At 42.2% G+C, this 20,740-nt stretch overlaps 1 protein-coding gene across 7 annotated transcripts in view; it reads right to left on the reverse strand.

Moving 5' to 3' along the window:
• The window catches only part of LOC137377532 (sodium/hydrogen exchanger 9B2-like), a 208,668-nt gene that overhangs the window by 51,722 nt on the left and 136,206 nt on the right, over positions 1-20,740 (reverse strand). For all 7 annotated transcript variants that reach the window (XM_068047227.1, XM_068047254.1, XM_068047237.1 and 4 more), the window contains 5 exons: positions 14,700-14,871; positions 9,257-9,427; positions 7,854-7,996; positions 4,780-4,907; positions 3,197-3,372 (listed from right to left, as the gene is read on the reverse strand). In XM_068047227.1, the coding sequence (XP_067903328.1) occupies positions 3,197-3,372; positions 4,780-4,907; positions 7,854-7,996; positions 9,257-9,427; positions 14,700-14,871 (790 nt within the window). The remainder of the gene's footprint in view (positions 1-3,196; positions 3,373-4,779; positions 4,908-7,853; positions 7,997-9,256; positions 9,428-14,699; positions 14,872-20,740) is intronic.

Consider the following 20,740-nt stretch of genomic DNA (forward strand, 5'->3'; position numbering starts at 1 on the left):
CCCGGGTGTTACCATTGACCAGAAACTGAACTGGAGAAGCCAAATAAATACCGTGACTACAAGAGGAGGTCAGAGGCTAGGAATCCTGTGGCGAGTAACTCACCTCCTGACTCCCCAAAGCCTGTCCACCATCTACAAGGCACAAGTCAGGAGTGTGATGGAATACTCTCCACTTGCCTGGCTGGGTGCAGCACGTCACCATCCAGGACAAAGCAGCCCGCTTGATTGGCACCCCATCCACAAACATTCACTCCCTCCACCACCGACGCACAGTGACAGCAGCGTGTACTATCTGCAAGATGCACTGCAACAACACACCAAGGCTCCTTAGACAGCACCTTCCAAACCCGCGACCTCTACCACCTAGAAGGACAAGGGCAGCAGATGTATGGGAACACCACCACCTGCAAGTTTCCCTCCAAGACACACATCATCCTGACTTGGAATTATATCGCCATTCCTTCACTGTCGCTGGGTCAAAATCCTGGAACTCCCTTCCAAACAGCACTGGGGATGTACCTACACCACATGAACTGCAGTGGTTCAAGAAGGCAGCTCACCACCAGCTTCTCAGAGGCAATTAGGGATGGGTAATAAATGCTGGCCCAGCCAGCGACGCACACATCCCATGAATGAATAAAAAAAAAACTACGAGAGGAATTGAAAATAAAAGGATGTTATGCTTCAGTTATATAGGGCATTGGTGAGAGCACATCTCAAATACTGTATGCAGCTCTGGTCTTCTTATTTAAGGAAGGGTGTTGGAGGTGGTACAGAGGTGGTTTATTAGATTGATACCTGGAATGAGCGGGTTGTCTTATAAGGAAAGGTTGGACAGACTGGGCTTGTTTCCACTGGAGTTTCGAAGAGTGAGGGGAGACTTGACTGAAGTATATAAGATCCTGAAAGGTCTTGACAAGGTGGATGTAGAAAGGATGTTTCCTCTTGTGGGTGAGTCCAGAACTAGGGGGCACGGTTTTAAAATTACCTGTTGCCCTTTCAGGACAGAGATGAGGAGAATTTTTTTCTCTGAGGGTTGTGCAACTTTGGAATTCTCTGCCTCAGAAGGCAGGGTCATTGAATATTTTTAAGGCAGAGGTAGATTGATTCCCTTGCCTAACAAGAATCTAAAATTATCAGGGGTTGATGGGAGTGTGGAATTCGAGTCAGAAACTGATCAGCCATGATCTTATTGAATGGAGGAGCAGGCTCGAGGGGCCGAATAGCCTACTTCTGCTCCTAATCCGTATGGTTGTATTATCTACAGACAGGTGCCTTCCAGTAAGACACAAATGTCCGAGTGTATCAAGCCTGTACCCTCAGTACCTTGCTCTACGGCAGTGAGGCCTGGACAACGTATGTCAGCCAAGAGCGACATCTCAATTCATTCCATCTTCGCTGCCTTCGGAGAACCTTTGGCATCAGGTGGCAGTGCCGTATCTCCAACACAGAAGTCCTCGAGGCGGCCAACATCCCCAGCATATACACTCCACTGAGCCAGCGGCGCTTGAGATGGCTTGGCCATGTGAGCCGCATGGAAGATGGCAGAATCCCCAAGGACAAATTGTACAGCGAGCTCGTCACTGGTATCAGGCCCACCGGCCGTCAATGTCTCCTCTTTAAAGACATCTGCAAACGCGACATGAAGTCCTGTGACGTTGATCACAAGTCATGGGAGTCAGTTGCCAGTGATCGCCACAGCTGGCGCATAGCCATAAAGGCGGGGCAAAAGAGTGGCGAGTGGAAGAGACTTAGCTGTTGGCAGGAAAAAAGACAGAAGCGCAAGGAGAGAGCCAACTGTCTAACATTCCCGACAACCAATTTTATCTGCAGCACCTGTGGAAGAGTCTGTCACTCTCGAATTGGCCTTTATAGCCACTCCAGGCGCTGCTTCACAAACCAATGACCACCTCCAGGCGTTTACCCATTGTTTCTCGAGACAAGGAGGCCAAAATAAAGAAAGAAAGGTCTAGGAGATGAGCTTGTAGAATGTTTTCAGGACAGTTTCTTGGAGCAATACATTGTGGAACCAACTGGGGATAAGGCTATCTTAGGTCTAGTATTGTGTAATGAAGCAGGATTAATTAGTAATGTCATAGTAAAAGATCCACTGGGAATGGTGATCATAACACTATTGAATTCCATGTTAAGTCTGAAAGTGACATACTCCAATCACAAACAAGAATCTTAAACTTAAGCAAAGCCAATTACATAGGTATGAAGGGAGAACTGGCCAAGATAAATTGTGTAGATAGACTGAAAGGTATGGCAGTAAATGAACAGTGGGAAATCTTTAAAGAAACAATTTAAAATGTTCAACAAAATACATTCCACTGAAAACAAAAACTTAGCAAGAAAAGACCCAAGGCCCACTTAGGAAGTTAAGGATAGTATTAGATTAAGAGGCTTACAATGTTGCAAGAAAGAGTAGCAAGTCTGAGGATTGGGAGTGTTTGCTGTTTTCTAAAAGGGCCACCAAAAAGTTGATAAAAAAAGGGAAAAATAGAATGAGAGTAAACTAGTCAGTAATATAAAAACAGATTGTAAGAGTTTTAATAGGTATATAAAAAGGAACAGAGTAGCTAAAGTAAACATTGGCCCCTTAGAAGCAGAGACAGGAGAAGTTATCATAGGGAATGAGGAAATGGCAGAGGCATTGAACAAATATTTGTGTCTGTCTTCATAGTAGAAGGCACAAGTTTCATACCAGAAATAGACGGTAACCTAGGGGCTAAACAGTGAGGAAATTAAGGAAATTAAAGTCAGCAGAGCAAAAGTATTGGAGAAACTTAAGGGACTAAAATCTGGCAAATCCCTGGACCTGATGGCCTACACCCTAGAGTTCTAAAAGAGATAGCTGCAGAGACAGTGGATGCACTAGCTGTGATTTTCCAAAATTCCTTAGATTCGACAGCAGTCCCAGATTGGAAGTTGGGAAATGTTACACTGCTTTTCAAGAAAGGAGGGAGAGATAAACGGAACTACAGGCCAGTTAGCCTATCAGTTGCTTGGAGCAGGCTTGGTGAGCCGAATGGCCTACTCCTACTTCCTATGTTCCTATATTGCAAATTGAAAAAAAAAATTAGAAAAATAGCTAAAACACCTGGGCTTTGAGAGATCGCTTGCCAGAGTTTGGGGGGTTGCATGTGCATCATGGGCAGCAGTTTGTAAGTTCTTGTTCTAGATCAAAGCTTACTTGAAGAAAAGGCTATCCCGAGACATGTATTGAAACCTGTAATAGCCAGGATATCATCAAAGCTGCCTGCAGCCATAAGCAGCGTTGGGATTCCCTTGTCAACACCATAGCGTTCTTTCTGAAGGAGCAGCATGCATGGAACGACTACAGCAGGTGATACTGCACCCATCACAAACCTGGGAACAGAGAAATTATAGACTGTGAAGGAATAGCAAGTTAAGATATATAAATACATATATTGTGAAAACTAAAGTAATTCAAAATTACAGTGGAATGGAGTAATGATTTGAGAAACTGATTTATTTTAGTAAGGCTGTAAAGTTTTCACCACTGTATGCATATTTGAGGTCACCTTAAAATAGAACTGTAAATTACCGAATGAGATTGCTGAGTTTCCCTTCATTCAACAACACTTATATTTATATAGCATCTTTTAAAATGTCCGAAGACATGTTAGAGGAGCATTATAGAACAAAGTATGACACCACATAAAGTGATATTAGGGCAGATGGCGAAAAGCTTGTTCAAAGAAAAATAGACTTGTATTAAAATTAAACTGGAATATTAAGTCCACTAAGTATTGCATGAAGAAAAATATTACTTGGTCCTTCTGTTTCTAATTACTTGTCCTTTTTGCTCATGGAAAAAATGTAACTTACATTAAACAATACCTTATTGGAATTAACATAATTTTCCAAGTCACTTTGATTTATTTTATTTGGAGTTCAATAGAACACTATGTGTATGTATGTTTTATATTATATATACACACACAAAATATACTCAAAGAATGTCAGCCAATGAACATAGGAGCAGGAGTAGGCCATTCAGCCCATCCAGCCTGTCCCGCTATTCAACATGATCATGGCTGATCATCCACTTCAACGCTTTTTTCCCACACTATCCTCATATCCCCTTAAGTCATTTGTATTTAGAAATCTGTCAATCTCTGCGTTAAACATATTCAATGACTGAGCTTCCACAGCCCTCTGGGATAGAGGATTCCAACGGTTCACAACCCTCTGAGTAAAGAAATTTCTCCTCATCCCTGTCCTAAGTGGTTTCCCCCTTATTTTGAAAGTACTTCTGAGGTGGAGTCACTGTTGTAATGTAGGAAACACGGCAGCCAATTTGTGCACAGCAAACTCCCACAAACAGCAAACTGATAATGACCAGATAATCTGTTTTTTTGTGATGTTGATTAAGGGGTAAATATTGGCCAGGACACCAGAGAGGACTCTCCTTCAAAACAGTGCCACTGGATCTGAGACAGCAGATGGGCCTCGGTTTAAAATCCCATCCAAAAGATAGCACCTCTGACAGTGTAGCACTCCCTCAGTACTGCACTAGAATGTCAGCCTTTATTTTTGTGCTCAAGTCGTAGAGTGGGACTTAAACTCAGAACCTTCTGACTTAGTGGTGAGAGTGCTACCAACTGAGCCAATGTTGACAAAAAATAAAATATATCAAAGAAGAATTTTTATTCAAATAAAATTTAAATCTAGTTCCTGAAATTCTACATATGTTTTTTCATATTTCTGTGTAACTATTGTCAGCTATGTTCTTTTAATGTATGTGCTTACCCCAAGATAAAACTCCATGACCATGGCAGATGCAGTAGATAATGTCCAAGAACTGCACAAACACAAGCTTCACTAAGACAAGGGCCAAATGCCAGCCTAAGACACACAGCCTTCAGTTTCCGAAGAGCCTAACAATAAAAGTATCTTGTATTACCTCAGAAGGGGAAAAAAAAATCAACTTAAAAACTATATTAAAGACAATGCCCTCTATATTAACCCTCCCACACAACGGAAGGGAGGGGTTTGGGATGTGGGACAGGTTATAAAGTGAAATCTGTTTAACCCGACCCCAACACTCTATTTTTACAGCTGCAGATATCAGGGCGCCACTGTTTCACCGTTGAGAGGCTGGGCCCTTTTTAACATAAGCTTGATTGCTGCACTGTTTCCGGTGGGTCACGAAACTCGGCAGTGAAATGGAGCTTGGAGCTCCTGGCTCCCAAAAGTTACTCCCAAGAGATGCAGGAGTGTTCCTCCCCCATGCCCCTCAGTGAAGCCTTTGGCCTCCCCACTTCCTGTTATTTGTCTTATTCTTACACAGACACACAATGACAAAGCCTATTTAAAAACAACTATCAATTATTTCCTGAATTAAGCATTTAAAACTCATTTTTAAAAATTAATTGAAGATAAACTGAGCAGAAAGTTGAGGATACTGAAGCAAAATATTGCAACAGTACAGCCGATGGAAATCTACTAATGCATCCTGTGAAACTATTTGCATGACAAATGCTCATATCGTAGAATTCAAATTTAGCTCATGGAGTCAGAGGTCTGGGCAAAAATATCAACTCAAAGCCAAGGCTTTAGGCAGAGCTGGGAAATTTAAGAAACAACTCTAATGAAGGCACTAAAACACACAAAAGATATTTTGGTGGATAACTTTAATCATGTTATGGTGAAGTATGTAACATTTTAAATTTTATATTCCATTTGAATCTTTATTTTGGACATTAGAAATATGTTATTGAGGAGAAAAGAGGGCAGCTTCACTTTTCTTCCCCCAGAGGGCGGCATAGTGGTGCAGTGGTTAGCACCACAGCCTCACAGCTCCAGCGACCCGGGTTCGATTCTGGGTACTGCCTGTGCGGAGTTTGCAAGTTCTTCCTGTGACCGTGTGGGTTTTCGCCGGGTGCTCTGGTTTCCTCCCACAGCCAAAGACTTGCAGGTTGACAGGTAAATTGGCCATTATAAATTGCCCCTAGTATAGGTAGGTGGAAGGGGAATTGAGGGAAGGTGGGGATGTGAGAGGGTAATGGGATTAATGTAAGATTAGTATAAATGGGTGGTTGATGGTCGGCACAGACCCGGTGTGCCGAAGGGTCTGTTTCAGTGCTGTATCTCTAAATAAATAATTTTGAGAATTATGGGAATCTGGGATCATGTTGTACAGGCTGCCAACATCAGATAGGTGATTTCCATTGTAAATTTCAGCAAAGGAATGTATGTTAGGAAGTTAACACACACAGTTTAACATAAACATGCTAACAGGAAGTGGGGTAAACAGGATATGTGTACTAATGCAATATTTTGTAATATATTAGATATAGATAGAAATATAGGTAGATAATATAGCACGATATTCAGGAAGTAGTTTCACCTAATTTTGGAACTTTATTTTCAGAAAGTAGGCATCATGGCACACGTATCACATTTCAAGTTATGATTTGAACTGAAGTATTACATTGCATTATGTTTTGACAGTCATTGCACGCTATTAATGTATATTCAGTGCAATTTAAAAGAAAACAATTTCCATATATGCCCAAGTAAAGTGCACTGAGATACAGATACACACATTCATTCATAGGTGAGTTAGGGTTGTGGTAGCAGCAGCAACAGGATAGGAAGCTACATCTGTTATTTACAATAAAAGCTAATAGAGAAATTAACTAGAATGAAATAAAACCTAGGACTGAATGTTCGGGTGGATTTTATACAGCAGTAAGAGTCTGGACTTAAGTCAAAAGTGAAAGTCAAAAGTCAGAGGATGGAGCACAACTATTAGTTATAAATGCAGAAATTAGTTTTTGTTTTGCAGAATCAATGGCAGGGGTGTGGGACTAACTGGATTGGATCTTTGCTTGAGCCAATACTGACTTGATGGGCCTAAAGGCCACTTGCTGTGTTGTACTATTCTATGGATAAGTTGTCAGGCCCCTGAGGGCATGCATCTTAGGCTGTTGAAAGATGTCAGAGGAGATAGCAAAGGTTCTGATTATAATTTTTCAATCGCTCTCAGATATGCAAATTTTGCCAGAAAACTGGAGGGTAGTCAGTATAACATTTCTGTTCAAGAAAGGATAATAGGATAAATTGAGCAACTATATACCAGTTGGTGTATCAGGAAAAACAAATTTCATTACCCGAGATAAAATTAGAAATGCTTGGAATTATTATGTATACTCAGCATGGATTTATTAAAGGCATTGTGTTTTACAAATTGAATAGAATTTTTTTGAAGAGCAGCTGATTGGATAGATAGAAGGAACATAGTAGATAATTTCTAGAAGGCAGATAATAAGGTGTTTTACAAGAGGCCAGGTACTAAACTGCAGAGTAAGTCAACAGTTGGTTGATGGACAGGAGACAGTTAATGCATGTTGCTGGGTTTGGCAAAGGGTTGGAAGTGGTGTACTCCAGGGGTCAATGCTGGGTCCACCGTTGTTCTCAATATATTGAGATGATTTAGACAAGGGAATTAGGAGCATATCATTAAAATCTGCCAGCATCATAAACATACAAAAAAGACTGACTATGCGCAAAGGGCTGTCTTTCACGTGTGAGCCCAAGAAGTGACCAGACTATGTGACAATTAGGCATCACAGTTAAGCCTATTCATTAAAGCCCTAATTATGTATTTCCCTCCTTCCAGGCCAGGAACTCTGAGGTTACTCTGGTTAAGATCAACTAATTCAGTACAGATCAGGGATTAGATCAGGGATTAGACCGAGGACTTGCATGGCTCAGTACCACACCATTTAGCCAGTAGAACAAGTAATGCTAAGTGAATTAGAATGTCACTATTTGGTTTTATATGAACAAAATGGAGGCAAGAAACATATTGATTATACCTTTGCATCTAGCCCAAGTCCTGCTCGGGTAAGGATAATTGCAAGCGCTATACTTCTCAAGGACGAGGACCACTTGTAGTCAATGTAAATAGCATCACTGACAACAGGTATATTTCGGAGAACAAAACCAGCAAGCAGCATTCCTAATACATAAGTGCAAAGAAAATACATTACAGATTAAACTGCCATTGGATAAACTAATTAAATACAAATACATCTTTAGACGGCAAACACTGCACTCTGGATCAATGTTTAGAAAAAAAAGATAAGGCTAACAAAAGCACTACTGTACGAGAGACAGAAATGTGTGTAAAAATGGACAGCTATATGCAATAATATGAAACTGCTTTGTTTCAAATAAATACTTCTTTCCTATATTCTAATCAGCACCATGATGCAGATTAATGCTTTGAAAGTACTTAACAGTATTGACATTGAGAAAAAACAACTATCACAGTTCTTTAAAAATCTAACAGTTTGATGGTTATATTTTCAAAGGCTTCGTCAGTAGCTGGGATTACTTGAAATTATTTTTGCCACTTAAGTACGTTTTAAGTGAAATCACTGTTGAAACATAGGAAACGTAGCAACTTATTTGCACACAGTAAGGTCCCGCAAACAGCAATGAGCTAATGGCCAGATAGTCTGTTTCTAGTGAGGTTTGTTGAGGGATAAATAGTGGCCAGGACACTGGGGAGAACTCCCCTGCTCCCCTTCAAAGTAGTGCTATGGGATCTTTTATGTTCACCTCAAACAGCAAATAGTTTAATGTCTCATTTGAAAGATGGCACCTCCAGCAGTGCAGCACTCCCTCAAGCAAGGACTCAGGGAGATATCAAAATTCTTGTCACTATTTAGATAAAAGTTGGGAGCTTTTCCTCCGTGCGGTGATCAATGTTCCTTAATAAAAGCAAAATACTGCAGATGCGAGAAATCTGAAATAAAACCAATAAAGTGCTGGAAATACTCAGCAGGTCTGGCAGCATCTGTGGACAGACAAGCAAAGTTCACGTTTTAGGTCAGTGACCTTTCATCAGAACTGGCAAAGGTTAGAATTGCAATAGGTTTTAAGCAAATAAAGTGGGAGTGGGGCAAAAGAGAACAAATGGGAAGGTGTTGATATGACAGAGGGTCACAGATCAATGTCCCTTCCTTAGTCAACACCCTGAAATACAGATCACCTCATTTTTCAATTCATTTAATGTTTGTGGGACCTTGCTCTGTGAAAATTGGCTACCACCTTTGCCTACTACAAAGATATTACACTTTGATATTGATCCATTGGTTCAAACCACTTTAGGAAATGATAATACGCTATATAAAAGCAAGTTCTATTTCTTTTTGTACTCCACTATAGTCAGCCAACATTATCATTTTATTCATTATATCTTCCATTTTCTTACCAAGAAGAGCAGGTAATGGAGGCAAATTAGGAAATTTGATCATTCCAACAATCTTCCCTCCAAGAACTGCACACACAAACAGAATCAGGTTTCCAAACAAATTACCACCAGGGAGACACTCTGGACCTGTAATCGACCAGACAACTGCCCACAGCAGGATCACCATAATCACTGGAAAACAAGGTGAAAACTGATTAATATTAATATTGCTTTTTGAAGGATGCAAAGACTCTTAACATGAGTTTTTTTTCATCTAATTATGGGCAATAACACACACAATCATTACAGCGCAGGCCGCCAATCGGCCCATCGTGTCTGCACTAGCTCTCCGTAAGAGCAACTCCCTCAGTTCCATTCCCCTGCCTTCTCCCCATAACCCTGCACATTCTTCCTTTTCATACATCTGTCTAATTCCCTTTCAAATGCTTCAATTGATCCTGCCTCCACCACATTCTCAGACAGCGCATTCCAGACCTTAACCACTCACTGCATGAAAAAGATTTTCCTCATGACACTTTTGCTTCTCTTACAAAATAATTTAAATCTGTGCCCTCTCGTTCTCGATCATTTCACGAGTGGGAACAGTTTCGCTCTATCTACTCTGTCCAGACTCCTCATGATTTTGAACACCTCTATCAAATCTCCTCTCAACCTTCTCCTCTCCATGGAAAAAGACTCCTAACTTCTCCAATCTATCTTCATAACTGAAATTCCTCAGTCCTGGAACTATTCTCGTGAATCTCTTCTGTACTCTCTCCAACGCCCTCGCGTCTTTCCTCAAGTGTGGCGCCCAGAATTGGATGCAATACTGCAGCTGAGGCCAAACTAGTGTCTTGTACAAGTTCAGCATACCTTCTGTCCTCTTGTACTCTATGCACCTATTAATAAAGCCCAGGATACTGTATGCTTTATTAACTGCTCTCTTAATTTGTCATGCCACCTTCAATGACTTATACACATATACACCCAGGTCCCTCTGCTCCTGCATCCCCTTTAGAATTGTACCCTTCATTCTATATTGTCTCTCCATGTTCTTCCTACCAAAATGAATCACTTCACATTTCTCTGCATTGAACTTCATCTGCCATCTGTCTGCCCATTCCACCAATTTGTCTATGTCCTTTGAAGTTCTACACTATCCTCCTCACAGTTCACAATGCTTCCAAATTTCGTGTCATCTGCAAACTTTGAAATTGTGCCCTGTACACCAAGGTCTAGGACATGAATATATATCAGGAAAAGCAAGGGTCCCAACACTGATCCCTGGAGAACTCTACTACAAACCTTTCTCCAGCCTGAAAAACATCCATTAATCACTACTCTTTGTTTCCTTTCACTCAACCAATTTCAAATCCATGTTGCTTCTGTCCCTTTTATTCCATGAGCTATATGTTTGCTCACAAGTCTGTTGCGTGGCACTGTATCAAATACTTTTTGAAAGTCCATGTACACCACATCAACAGCATTGCCTTCTCTGTTACCTCCTCAAAAAACTCCAGCAAGTTAGTTAAACATGATTTTTCCTTAAGAATCCATGCTGGCTTTCCTTAATTAACTCGCATTTGTCCATGTGACTATTGATTTTGTCCCGAATTATTTTTTCTAAAAGTTTTCCCACCACCAGAGTTAAAATGACTGGCCTGTTGTTGCTGGACCTACCTTCACACCCTTTTTTGAATAGTTTGCAATTCTCCAGTCCTCTGGCACCACTCCCGAGTCTAAGGAAGACTGAAAAATTATGGCCAGTGTCTCTGATTTCCATCCTCACTTCCCTCAGTATCCTTGGATACATCTCATCCGGCCCTGGTGCTTTATCCACTTTAAGTGCAGACAGCCTATCTAATACTTTCTCTTTATCAATTTTAAACCCCTCTAAGAAGGAGGCATATGTCAGGTATAGGCAGCTGGGATCGAGCGAGTCCCTCGAGGAGTATAGGGGATGTAGGACTACACTTAAGAAGGAAATTAGGAGGGTGAAAAGGAGCCATGAGATTTTCCTGGCAGATAAGATAAATGAGAATCCTAAAAGATTCTATAAGTATATAAAGAGTAAAAGGGTAGCTAGGGAGAGAGTAGGTCCCCTTAAAGATCAGCATGGCAATCTATGTGTGGAGCCACGGGAAATGGGCGAGGTCTTAAATTAATATTTCTCGTCTTTTCTAGTAGTCTGAAGAGACCACGTCTGCTGACGAGGTCAAAGGCTTCAGTGAGATCAATGAAAGTAATGTAGAGGGGCATCTGTTATTCACGGCATTTCTCCTGTAGCTGGCGAAGGGAGAACAGCATATCAATGGTGGATCATTCTGCTCGAAAGCCACACTGTGCCTCAGGGTAGACACGCTCAGCCAGCTTCTGGAGCCTGTTTAAAGCGACTCAAGCGAAGACTTTCCCCACTATGCTGAGCAGGGAGATTCCACGGTAGTTGTTGCAGTCACTGCGGTCACCCTTGTTCTTAAAGAGGGTGATGATATTGGCATCGCGCATGTCCTGTGGTACTGCTCCCTCATCCCAGCACAGGCAAAGCAGTTCGTAGAGTGCTGAAAGTATAGCAGGCTTGGCACTCTTGATTATCCCAGGGGCTTTTCCGCTGGCTGAAGAATCAATGGCATCACTGAGTTCCGATTTTGTTGGCTGTACATCCAGCTCATCCATGACTGGCAGAGACTGGGCTGCATCGAGGGCGGTCTCAGTGACAACATTTTCCCTGGAGTACAGTTCTCGGTAGTGCTCCACCCAGCGGTCCATTTGCTTGCGTTGGTCAGTCATCATGTCCCGTGATTTAGATTTGAGGGGGGCGATCTTCTTGATGGTTGGCCCAAAATCTCTCTTAATGCCATCATACATTCCTCTGATGTTTCCAGTGTCTGAGGCCAGCTGAATATGGCTACATAGGTGTTGCCAGCAGTCATTTGCGCAGCGCTTGGCTGTTCTTTGTGCAGCGCTTCTGGCTGCTTTAAGTGCTACGGATGTTAACTCGCTGGGGGCTTTCTTGTAGTTCAGCAGTGCAATGTGCTTAGCGGCTATGACAGGTTCCAACTCTTCAAAGTGAGATTGAAACCAGTCTGCATTCCGCTTCACACATTTGCCATTGCTGAGTCATTGATGGCGTCTCTGATGCGGGCCCACTTGGTCTCTGCATCCCCTGTAGGAGTATTTTGAAGGGCTTTTTCAAGTGAATTTAGAAACTTATGTAACAGCTGTGGATAAGAAATTCTGCTCGTGTTGATGCGCGGGCGGCCCTTCTGCTTGGAGTGATGCAGCTTCTTTGGTTTGAGTCTAACCTTGTTGCACACCAGGGAGTGGTCGGTGTCGCCGTCCCGCACTGTGGAAGCTGCATATGATTTGAACGCTGTTTAAAGAGGCTCGCCTTGTGACGATGAGGTCCAGCTGGTGCCAATGACGTGATCTTGGGTGTCTCCAAGAAACCTGCTGACAAGGATTAGTATGAAAGAACGAGTTGGTGATGCAGAGGTTATGATAGGTACGCAACTCAAGCAGTCTCTGTCCATTCTCATTCATCCTTCCAATGCCAAAGCCCCCAAGGCAGGAGGGCTATGAGTCATGGTCGGCCCCAACCATGGCATTAAAGTCCCCCAGCAGATTCAGGTGTTCGGTATTGGGGATGCTACTAATGATATTATGGAGTTCTTCGTAGAACTGGTCTTTAGCTTCAGGTGGGGAGCAGAGTGTTGGAGCATAGATGCTGAGTAGGTGTACTGGACCAGAGGTGGTGAGCAGTCGGATGGACAGTATGCGTTCTGAGCCATTTGAGGGTGGCTCTATCATGCTGAGCAAAGTTTCTGATGGCGAAGCCAACTCCATGCTGTCTTGGTTCTTCAGGATCCCTACCCTGCCAGCAGAAGGTGTAATCTTGCTCTCTTTGAGATCTGCTCACAGGGAGGCGTGGCTCCTGAAGTGCTGCAATGTCCACATTGAGTCTACTGAGCTCGTTGTTAATGATGGCGGTCTTCCGAGAATTGTTGATTTGTGTAAGGTCTTCCGACAGGCCAGGACACATAGTTTTGATGTTCCAGCTTGCAAACCGAAGGGCTGGTACCTTCTTTCCTTTTTTAGTCATGCTGTTTGGTGCGGTGTTACAGTCCACTTGTCGGGCAATGACCCTGAGCTCCAAGCACCCATTGAAGCAGGTGGACTGTTGCGGGACAGAACCTTACTGACCGGGGGCTGCCCGGTTTGAGGCGGGTGGTAGCTGTCCAGTGAGATGTGATGAACTCTCCCATGCCAATTGAGCTGGACTTATAACGCGTAACTGCTGTCTTTCGTGTTGTTCTGGTTGCTGTGAGGCGACTATGGAGTGACCTCTCCATGGCGCACGCCTGGGCGGATGTATGGAGGTTGTGGGTTGCCCAAGCGTCAAAACCCCCCTCTCGGCCTTCCTGGTGGGGTCCAAAGGCGTGCAGAGCACAACGTCTGGCACCGGTATGGCTGCAGGAACTGCCGGAAACATGCTAAAGGTGACACATGACCACCTTCGGGGTTCCGCTATGTTAACACAATCTACTTTCCTATTTGCCAATTAATAGCAGCCATTGAGCAGATGACTTCACAGATTTATCCACAATGCTCCCTCTTTGCTGTACAGCACACTGTATAACATATAACTCATACTAGTGCTTCCATACTAATATTTTTTCCCATGTTTCCACACTGAAATGCAATTGCCAACGGTAAAGGACAAAACTTTACCTTAGGCAATTGTATTTCAATGTGGAAATGTGAAACAGAAAAGGATAGCTATTTCAGCAAGTTCGTACAAGCAGCAGCAGTCAAATAACCTTCAGTGTACTGTAAAACTTAACAGACCCGAAATGTTGGGCAGGCCCTGTTACCTATTGGCAACTGGAATTTAGGGCAGCTCCTTCAGGATTCTGCTTTTTTTTTTGTTTCCAACTATTATCTGATGAGGAGAATGGGTGGATCTTCCACTTGCACCACCTACATCAAAGGTCTGTTCCTGGGGGAGTTCTTGGCTATGGCTACCCTAGGAATTCTGCCCAATGCACACCTGGAAGGCCTTAGTGGACCCATCATCAATTGACAGCTGGCATGAGTCCATTGTGGTCTTCTAAAAAGCAATCAATCCTTAACAATAAAGGCAATATCATGTATGAGAATTGCATCGGGCTCGGTGTCACTAAGTTTAAGAGTTCTGTTCTGCTGAACTTCCTCCCCACAATTCTAAGTATAATCTGGTCAGCACTGAACCAAATTTAGCATGTTAATCTAATAGGTGAAGAAAAGCATTGGAGCAAAGGTTTAATAGTAACACCAGAACCTGAAAACAATCAATGCAATGATGAGGCATAGTAAGAGTAGTGTAACCTCTGTTGACATATAAATGTGCAATCATACAGCTTATTATGGTGCTGTTTCTATTATTATTGAACACAAACTAGTACTAAAATGCATGTTGTGGTCTAACCCTTTGTTAGTACGCTAGCAATGATTCCTTGAGGTGGGCACGCAAATATCCGCCACAGTTTGCCATGATGAGTAGAATCCTCGCTCTGACTGCTTTTATTCAAAAGGGTGGCTTCTTCTACTTCCACTGGAACATCTGAATGGTCTGTAGCATTCACCTGATCAACAATATCCTGGAACAAGAATACAAAATACAGTACATTTATTAGACATCTAATCTCCAAAAATAGTGGGATTGCAATCTCCATATCCCATGTAATACAACCAATGATTAACAGTATTGTATTTCTGTGAAATTGTTGGAAAGTAACGGGTATGAAGCTATGGGCGTCCTTATCAATATATTGCGTTAATATGGAAAAATATTTTTTAGTATTGATGTTATAGGTTAAGAAATGATCAATCCCACCATCAAGCAGCTAAAATGCTTGTTTGAATTGATGTTGCAGCAAAATGGCAACAGATGCTGGCTTGCTAATACTGTAATGCCAGTTGGGGTTGTACAAATTCAAATGCAGAATAAAGACTCTATTCTCAGGACAGCAAACACAAGCACTCCCTAATGCAGTGTGAGATATTGATTATATATATGCACACACAATCTGATTATCAAATATAGCTAGTTAACTCCACTAGCTATTCAATTGACATAAATCATTAATTGGTTATCCTAACCATAGCATATTTTTAACCAGTCCTATAACAGGTTAGGTTTCTCACTGTGTACCTATGGAGTGAGCATGGTAGCATATTATGCAACTGCTGTGTCATAACAACAAACTGTAGAGCCTGCCAACTTAAAAATGCCCCTTTTATCCCTACTCTCTGCTTCCTACAGGTTAACCAATCCTCCATTATGGTAACATATCACCCCAACTCCATGAGCCCTTATCTTGTATATTGACATTTTGTGTGGCGCCTTGTCAAACGCCTTTTGGTAATCCAAGAATACTGCATCTACTGGTTTCCTTTATCTACCCTACTAGTTACATCCTCAAAAAATTCTAATGAATTTGAGAAAAGTGGTTTCCCTTTCATACAACTCTGTTGACTTTTTCTGATCATACCTGTGATTTTCTAAGTGTATTGTTAAGACTTCCCAATAATAGATTCCAGCATTTTCCCCAATGACTGATGTCAGGCTAATTGGCCTGTCATTTCCAGTTTTCTCTCTCCTTCCTTTCTTGAATAGTAGTGTTATATTTGCTAACTTCCAATCCGCTGGAACTATTCTAGAATCTAGGATTTTTGGAACATCATATCCAGCGCATCCATTACCTCTGCAGCCATCTCTTTTAGAACCCTAGGATGTAGGCCATGAGGTCCTGCAGATTTGTCAACTTTCAATCCCTTAAGTTTTTTCAATACTTTTCTCTGCTGATATTAATTACCTTAATTTTCCTCACTCTTATTTGCCCCTTGGTTACCCTCTATTTCTCGTATCTAATTTGTGCCTACTACTGTGAAGATGGACACAAAATATTTGTTCAATGTTTCTGCCATTTTCTCATTCCCCATGATAATTTCTCCTGTCTCTGCCTCTAAGAGACCAACATTTACTTCAGCTACTCTCCTTTTTATATATTTGTAAAAGCTCTTATAATCTGTTTTTATATTCCTGGCTAGTTTACTCTCATATTCCATTTTGTCCCCTTTATCATTTTGGTCGCCTTTTGTTGGTTTCTAAAACTCTCCCAATCGTCAGGCATTCTACTGTCCTTCAGGGGAGGACATATGCCATCCTGATCTGGTCTGGATTAAATGTAACTCCCGAACCACATCAATGCAGTTGATTCTTAATTGCCTTCTGAAATGGCCTAGCAAGCCACTCAAGTTGTAAGTGGCTCACTACCACCAGCTCAAGGGCCATTAGGGATGAACAATAAATGCTGGCCTTGCCAGTGACTCTCACATTCCAAAAATGAATGCAAAAAGCCTCATCTTTTAATCCAACATCATCCTTAACTTCCCTAGTAAGCCATGGATGGATGTTTCTCGCTGAGTTTTTTTTAAATGAAATATATATATATATATTTTTTTAGAGATACAGCACTGAAACAGGCCCTTTGGCCCACTGAGTCTGTGCCGACCATCAGCCACCCATTTATACTAATCCTACATTAATCCCATATTCCTACCACATCCCCACCTTCCATCAATTCCCCTACCACCTACCTATACTAGGGGCAATTTTCATAATGGCCAATTTATCTATCAACCTGCAAGTCTTTGGCTGTGGGAGGAATCCGGAGCACCCGGCGAAAACCCACACGGTCACAGGGAGAACTTGCAAACTCCGCACAGGCAGTACCCAGAATTGAACCCGGTCGCTGGAGCTGTGAGGCTGCGGTGCTAACCACTGCACCACTGTGCCGCCCTTTTTGTTGAACATTTTGAATTGTTTCTTTAAATGTTTCCTATTTATTTGCTGCCATATCTTTTTGTCTATTTACCCAATCAACCTTAGCCAGTTCTCCCCTCATACCTATGTAATTCGCTTTGTTTAAGATTGTTTGGGACTGGAGTATGTCACTTGCAAATTTAATATGGAATTCAATAGTATTATGATCACTTTTTCCCAGAGGATCTTTTACTATGAGATTACTAATTAAACCTGCCTCATTACACAATACTAAATCTAAAATAGCTTTATCACTAGTTGGTTCCACAAGGTGTTGTTACAGGAAACGTCGCGAAAACATGCTTCAAATTCATCTTCCAGACCACCTTTGCCAACTTGATTTGTCCAGTTATATTGACTGGACAAATACATATTGCTATGAAAACATGCTATGCTGAATGATGATGTTAATTCATCATTTAGAAACTTGCATTAAACTTTTAAAAAGGAAAGCTGGAATCCTACATTCAATTATTTAAAAAAACTGGTGCCAAAATGGCCACCACAATTTGCATTGAAATACCTCACATTCCAAGGCATCGAAATGGAAACGCATGTCAAATTAGCTCTCATCCAGAACAATGGCTTGAACAGTTGAGTGAATTATCTAGTATCACCCTTGTTATCAAAACATTCAAAGCCATCTTGGAGCATTCACACTGGTGGAGACGAGCCTCCAGGGGCTAAACACTGAAACAATAAGACTTGAGAGAGATTTGGGATTCTTAGATTGGGATCTTATTAATGTGAAGAAAAGAATACACTGAAAGAATCATGTGACGGTCTCCCCAGTCTGTATGAAAACTTGGAGTTTCTGTTCCAGACAGCAGACAAGCTTTGAGAGCCAATCAGTGCAGGACCCCAATGGGGCTCTCTCTCTCCTCTAGTTATACTGCAAATTTCAAAGCCTGTCCAAGCCTATCATCACTACAGGCAGAGACCCCCTGGGGAAGAAAGCCACCCACATCACTGTCCCCAAGAAAACCCTGAACCAGGTGGACCAGCTGCAAGTGTGCTTCTACCAGCCAGGAACTTAAGATTGGGTTTTGATTTTAAGTACAATAAACTAACCTCTTAAATAAAGAGACCAATACTGTACATAGTACCCCAGATGTTGTCTCACCAATGCCCTGTACAACTGAAGCATTAACCTCCCTACTTTTGTATTCAATTCTTCTCGCAATAAACAACAACATTCTATTAGCTTTCCTAATTACTTGCCCAACCTGCATACTAACCTTTTGCAATTCATGCACGAGGACACCCAGATCCCTCTGTATCTTAGAACTACGCAATCTCTTTTCATTTAGATAATATACTTTTTTATTCTTCCTACCAAAATGGACAATTTCACAGACACAAGTCCCATCTCCATCTGACGTATACTTTAATAGGAAAGCTGTCAATCAAAGCCAAGCCACAACGGCTCTCAAAATTTTTTACCACGGACACTGCTGTCTGTGTATGGACACGTTGTCAACCCCTAGGTTATGGTCAAACGGTGATAGATTTACAGGAGAGGGTTCACATAATAGAACAGACTGATTGCAGGACTTGAACTCCAAATTTTAACAGTAGATGTCAGAACTGAAATTGTTTTCATTGAGAAAAGAGTGGAACACAACATGGTTGCAGTCATGTTAATATGTGAAAGGAATAGAATGCATAATATCTTAGCCATTTCAACTGCGATTGTGCAACAAGAGCACATAAGTACAAAACTGTCATGAAACAGATTTGTAGGTGCTCCCACTCCTCACATAAACTGATATGTAAAAATGACTTTCTTCAAGGTTAGTTCTAAAGCAATTAACTCTTAAAACAGAGTTGGGTGTTTATCTGGATCACTAAGAAGCATGGAGCATGGCTGTATATCTGGGGGAAATTCAGAGCTCTATTTTGTTGGAATTTTACCTGTATTCAATCATTGCCCTATAGAAATTAAAGTTTGTGCCATGCAACGCAAAAGACAAAAAAACTGTGGTCCAGTAAAGGGAATAATGGGTTTGATGCACCAAATGGTCTTTTCCCATTGCAAGCTTTACGTTCTAAAGCTTCTCCAGCACTCCACAAGCTGATCCTTCAGGTCTCCTGCATTTTTATGTATATTGCATTAGACAGCATGGAACGCATCAATATTACTGTACAATGTAAATCACAAAGTGGATTTGCTGATCCCAGTGCCCATCAGATGTCCTCTTGAAGATCCAATCTGACATATGATGGCCACTGCAGTCGGCAAATCAGGTCTGAAGGATTCTAGATATAATACATTAATGTTGAAACAATGCATTACTGTAATCAACATAACGCAGGATGGCTAAAAACGTGGGCCAGGTTGTATTGCCAGATACACGTTAGTACAAACAAAATTTGTCTGCACAAACCAATGAATCTTGCACACCTCTTAACGCATTTGGTTTTGCCAGGCATGACTTACCCGGAAAAATTAGGTGTAAATGGAGTTCACTCTATTAAATCTATGGATTGGTCACAACTAATGTGTCAGGTTAGAATAGCCATTGGACTTGTCGAGCTAATGAGGTCTGAACAAATAAGCTCCCTATAAGAAGCTTACCCTTACTTTAATTTTACCCGTGTGCTCAATTCAGATATATACAAGGACAGGGAGCTAACAAGGGCAGCTGCTGGGGATTTTATTTTTGAGTCTTTAAAAACATGCACTACAATAAAAAAAAGTCAAGAAAGATGTAACAAATCAGGAAAGAACAGCAATCCTGTAACTAGAAAGATGCCACGAAGATCAATCAGAACACACACCAACACGGAGCTCTTACAGTGATGGACTGAGCACAACAATTAATTATATTCTGATAATTATGAACACTGAATGCTGACGACAACATCAACATACTTAGCAGCAGCATTAGGTCTGCATTGCAAATAGGGGACTTGGTTTTTGACACTAGAAGGTTCCGTGTATAGGAACTTAAAAAAAAGCTCATGATGCACTGTGCTATAGCATTCAATTATCTTATAAGTTTTACTCGGAACAATGGCCGGAATTTTACGCCGCTACCAGCGGGTCGGATGGTGGCGTGGGGGCAGCATAAAATTGAGCGGCCTACCTGCCCCGATTCCGCCTCTTGACAAGTTAACGGCAGTCAGGTGGGGTCCACCCGCCCGAGGCCAATCAAGATCCTTAAGTGGCCACTTATCGGCCCTCGCCCGCCTCCACAGGTATTTTACCCATGGCAAGCAGGTGTGCTGGGGACGTGAAAGGCCGCCCAGCGACAGCTGCTGGCCTTTCCGCGGCTGGGTAGGGGGACATGGCCTCTCAACCCACCCCCCTCCCCCCAAAAGGACCACTCCAGCTTCACCAAGGAAGGACCGATCCCCCTGGTGAGGCATGCCCCTACTTGCCTTCCCTCCTCGATCCATGATGTCGACTTGGCTGCAGTCCCAGCAGTGGCCACCACTCCCGATGGCACTGCTGGGACTAAGAGCTGCCGGCCCGCTGATTGGCCGGCAGCTCACTGAGGCGGGACCGCCTCCCTCAAGTGGGTGGAAGTCCCGCCTCAGGACAATTGAAACCTGGGGATCCATAAAATACGGGAAGGATTCCCAGGCTAGGCAGAAGCGGGTTCGCCACCGACTTTCACGTCGGGGTCCAGCTCCCA

Source organism: Heterodontus francisci, chromosome 1 (assembly GCF_036365525.1).
Source record: "Heterodontus francisci isolate sHetFra1 chromosome 1, sHetFra1.hap1, whole genome shotgun sequence".
Taxonomy (NCBI): Eukaryota; Metazoa; Chordata; class Chondrichthyes; order Heterodontiformes; family Heterodontidae; genus Heterodontus; species Heterodontus francisci.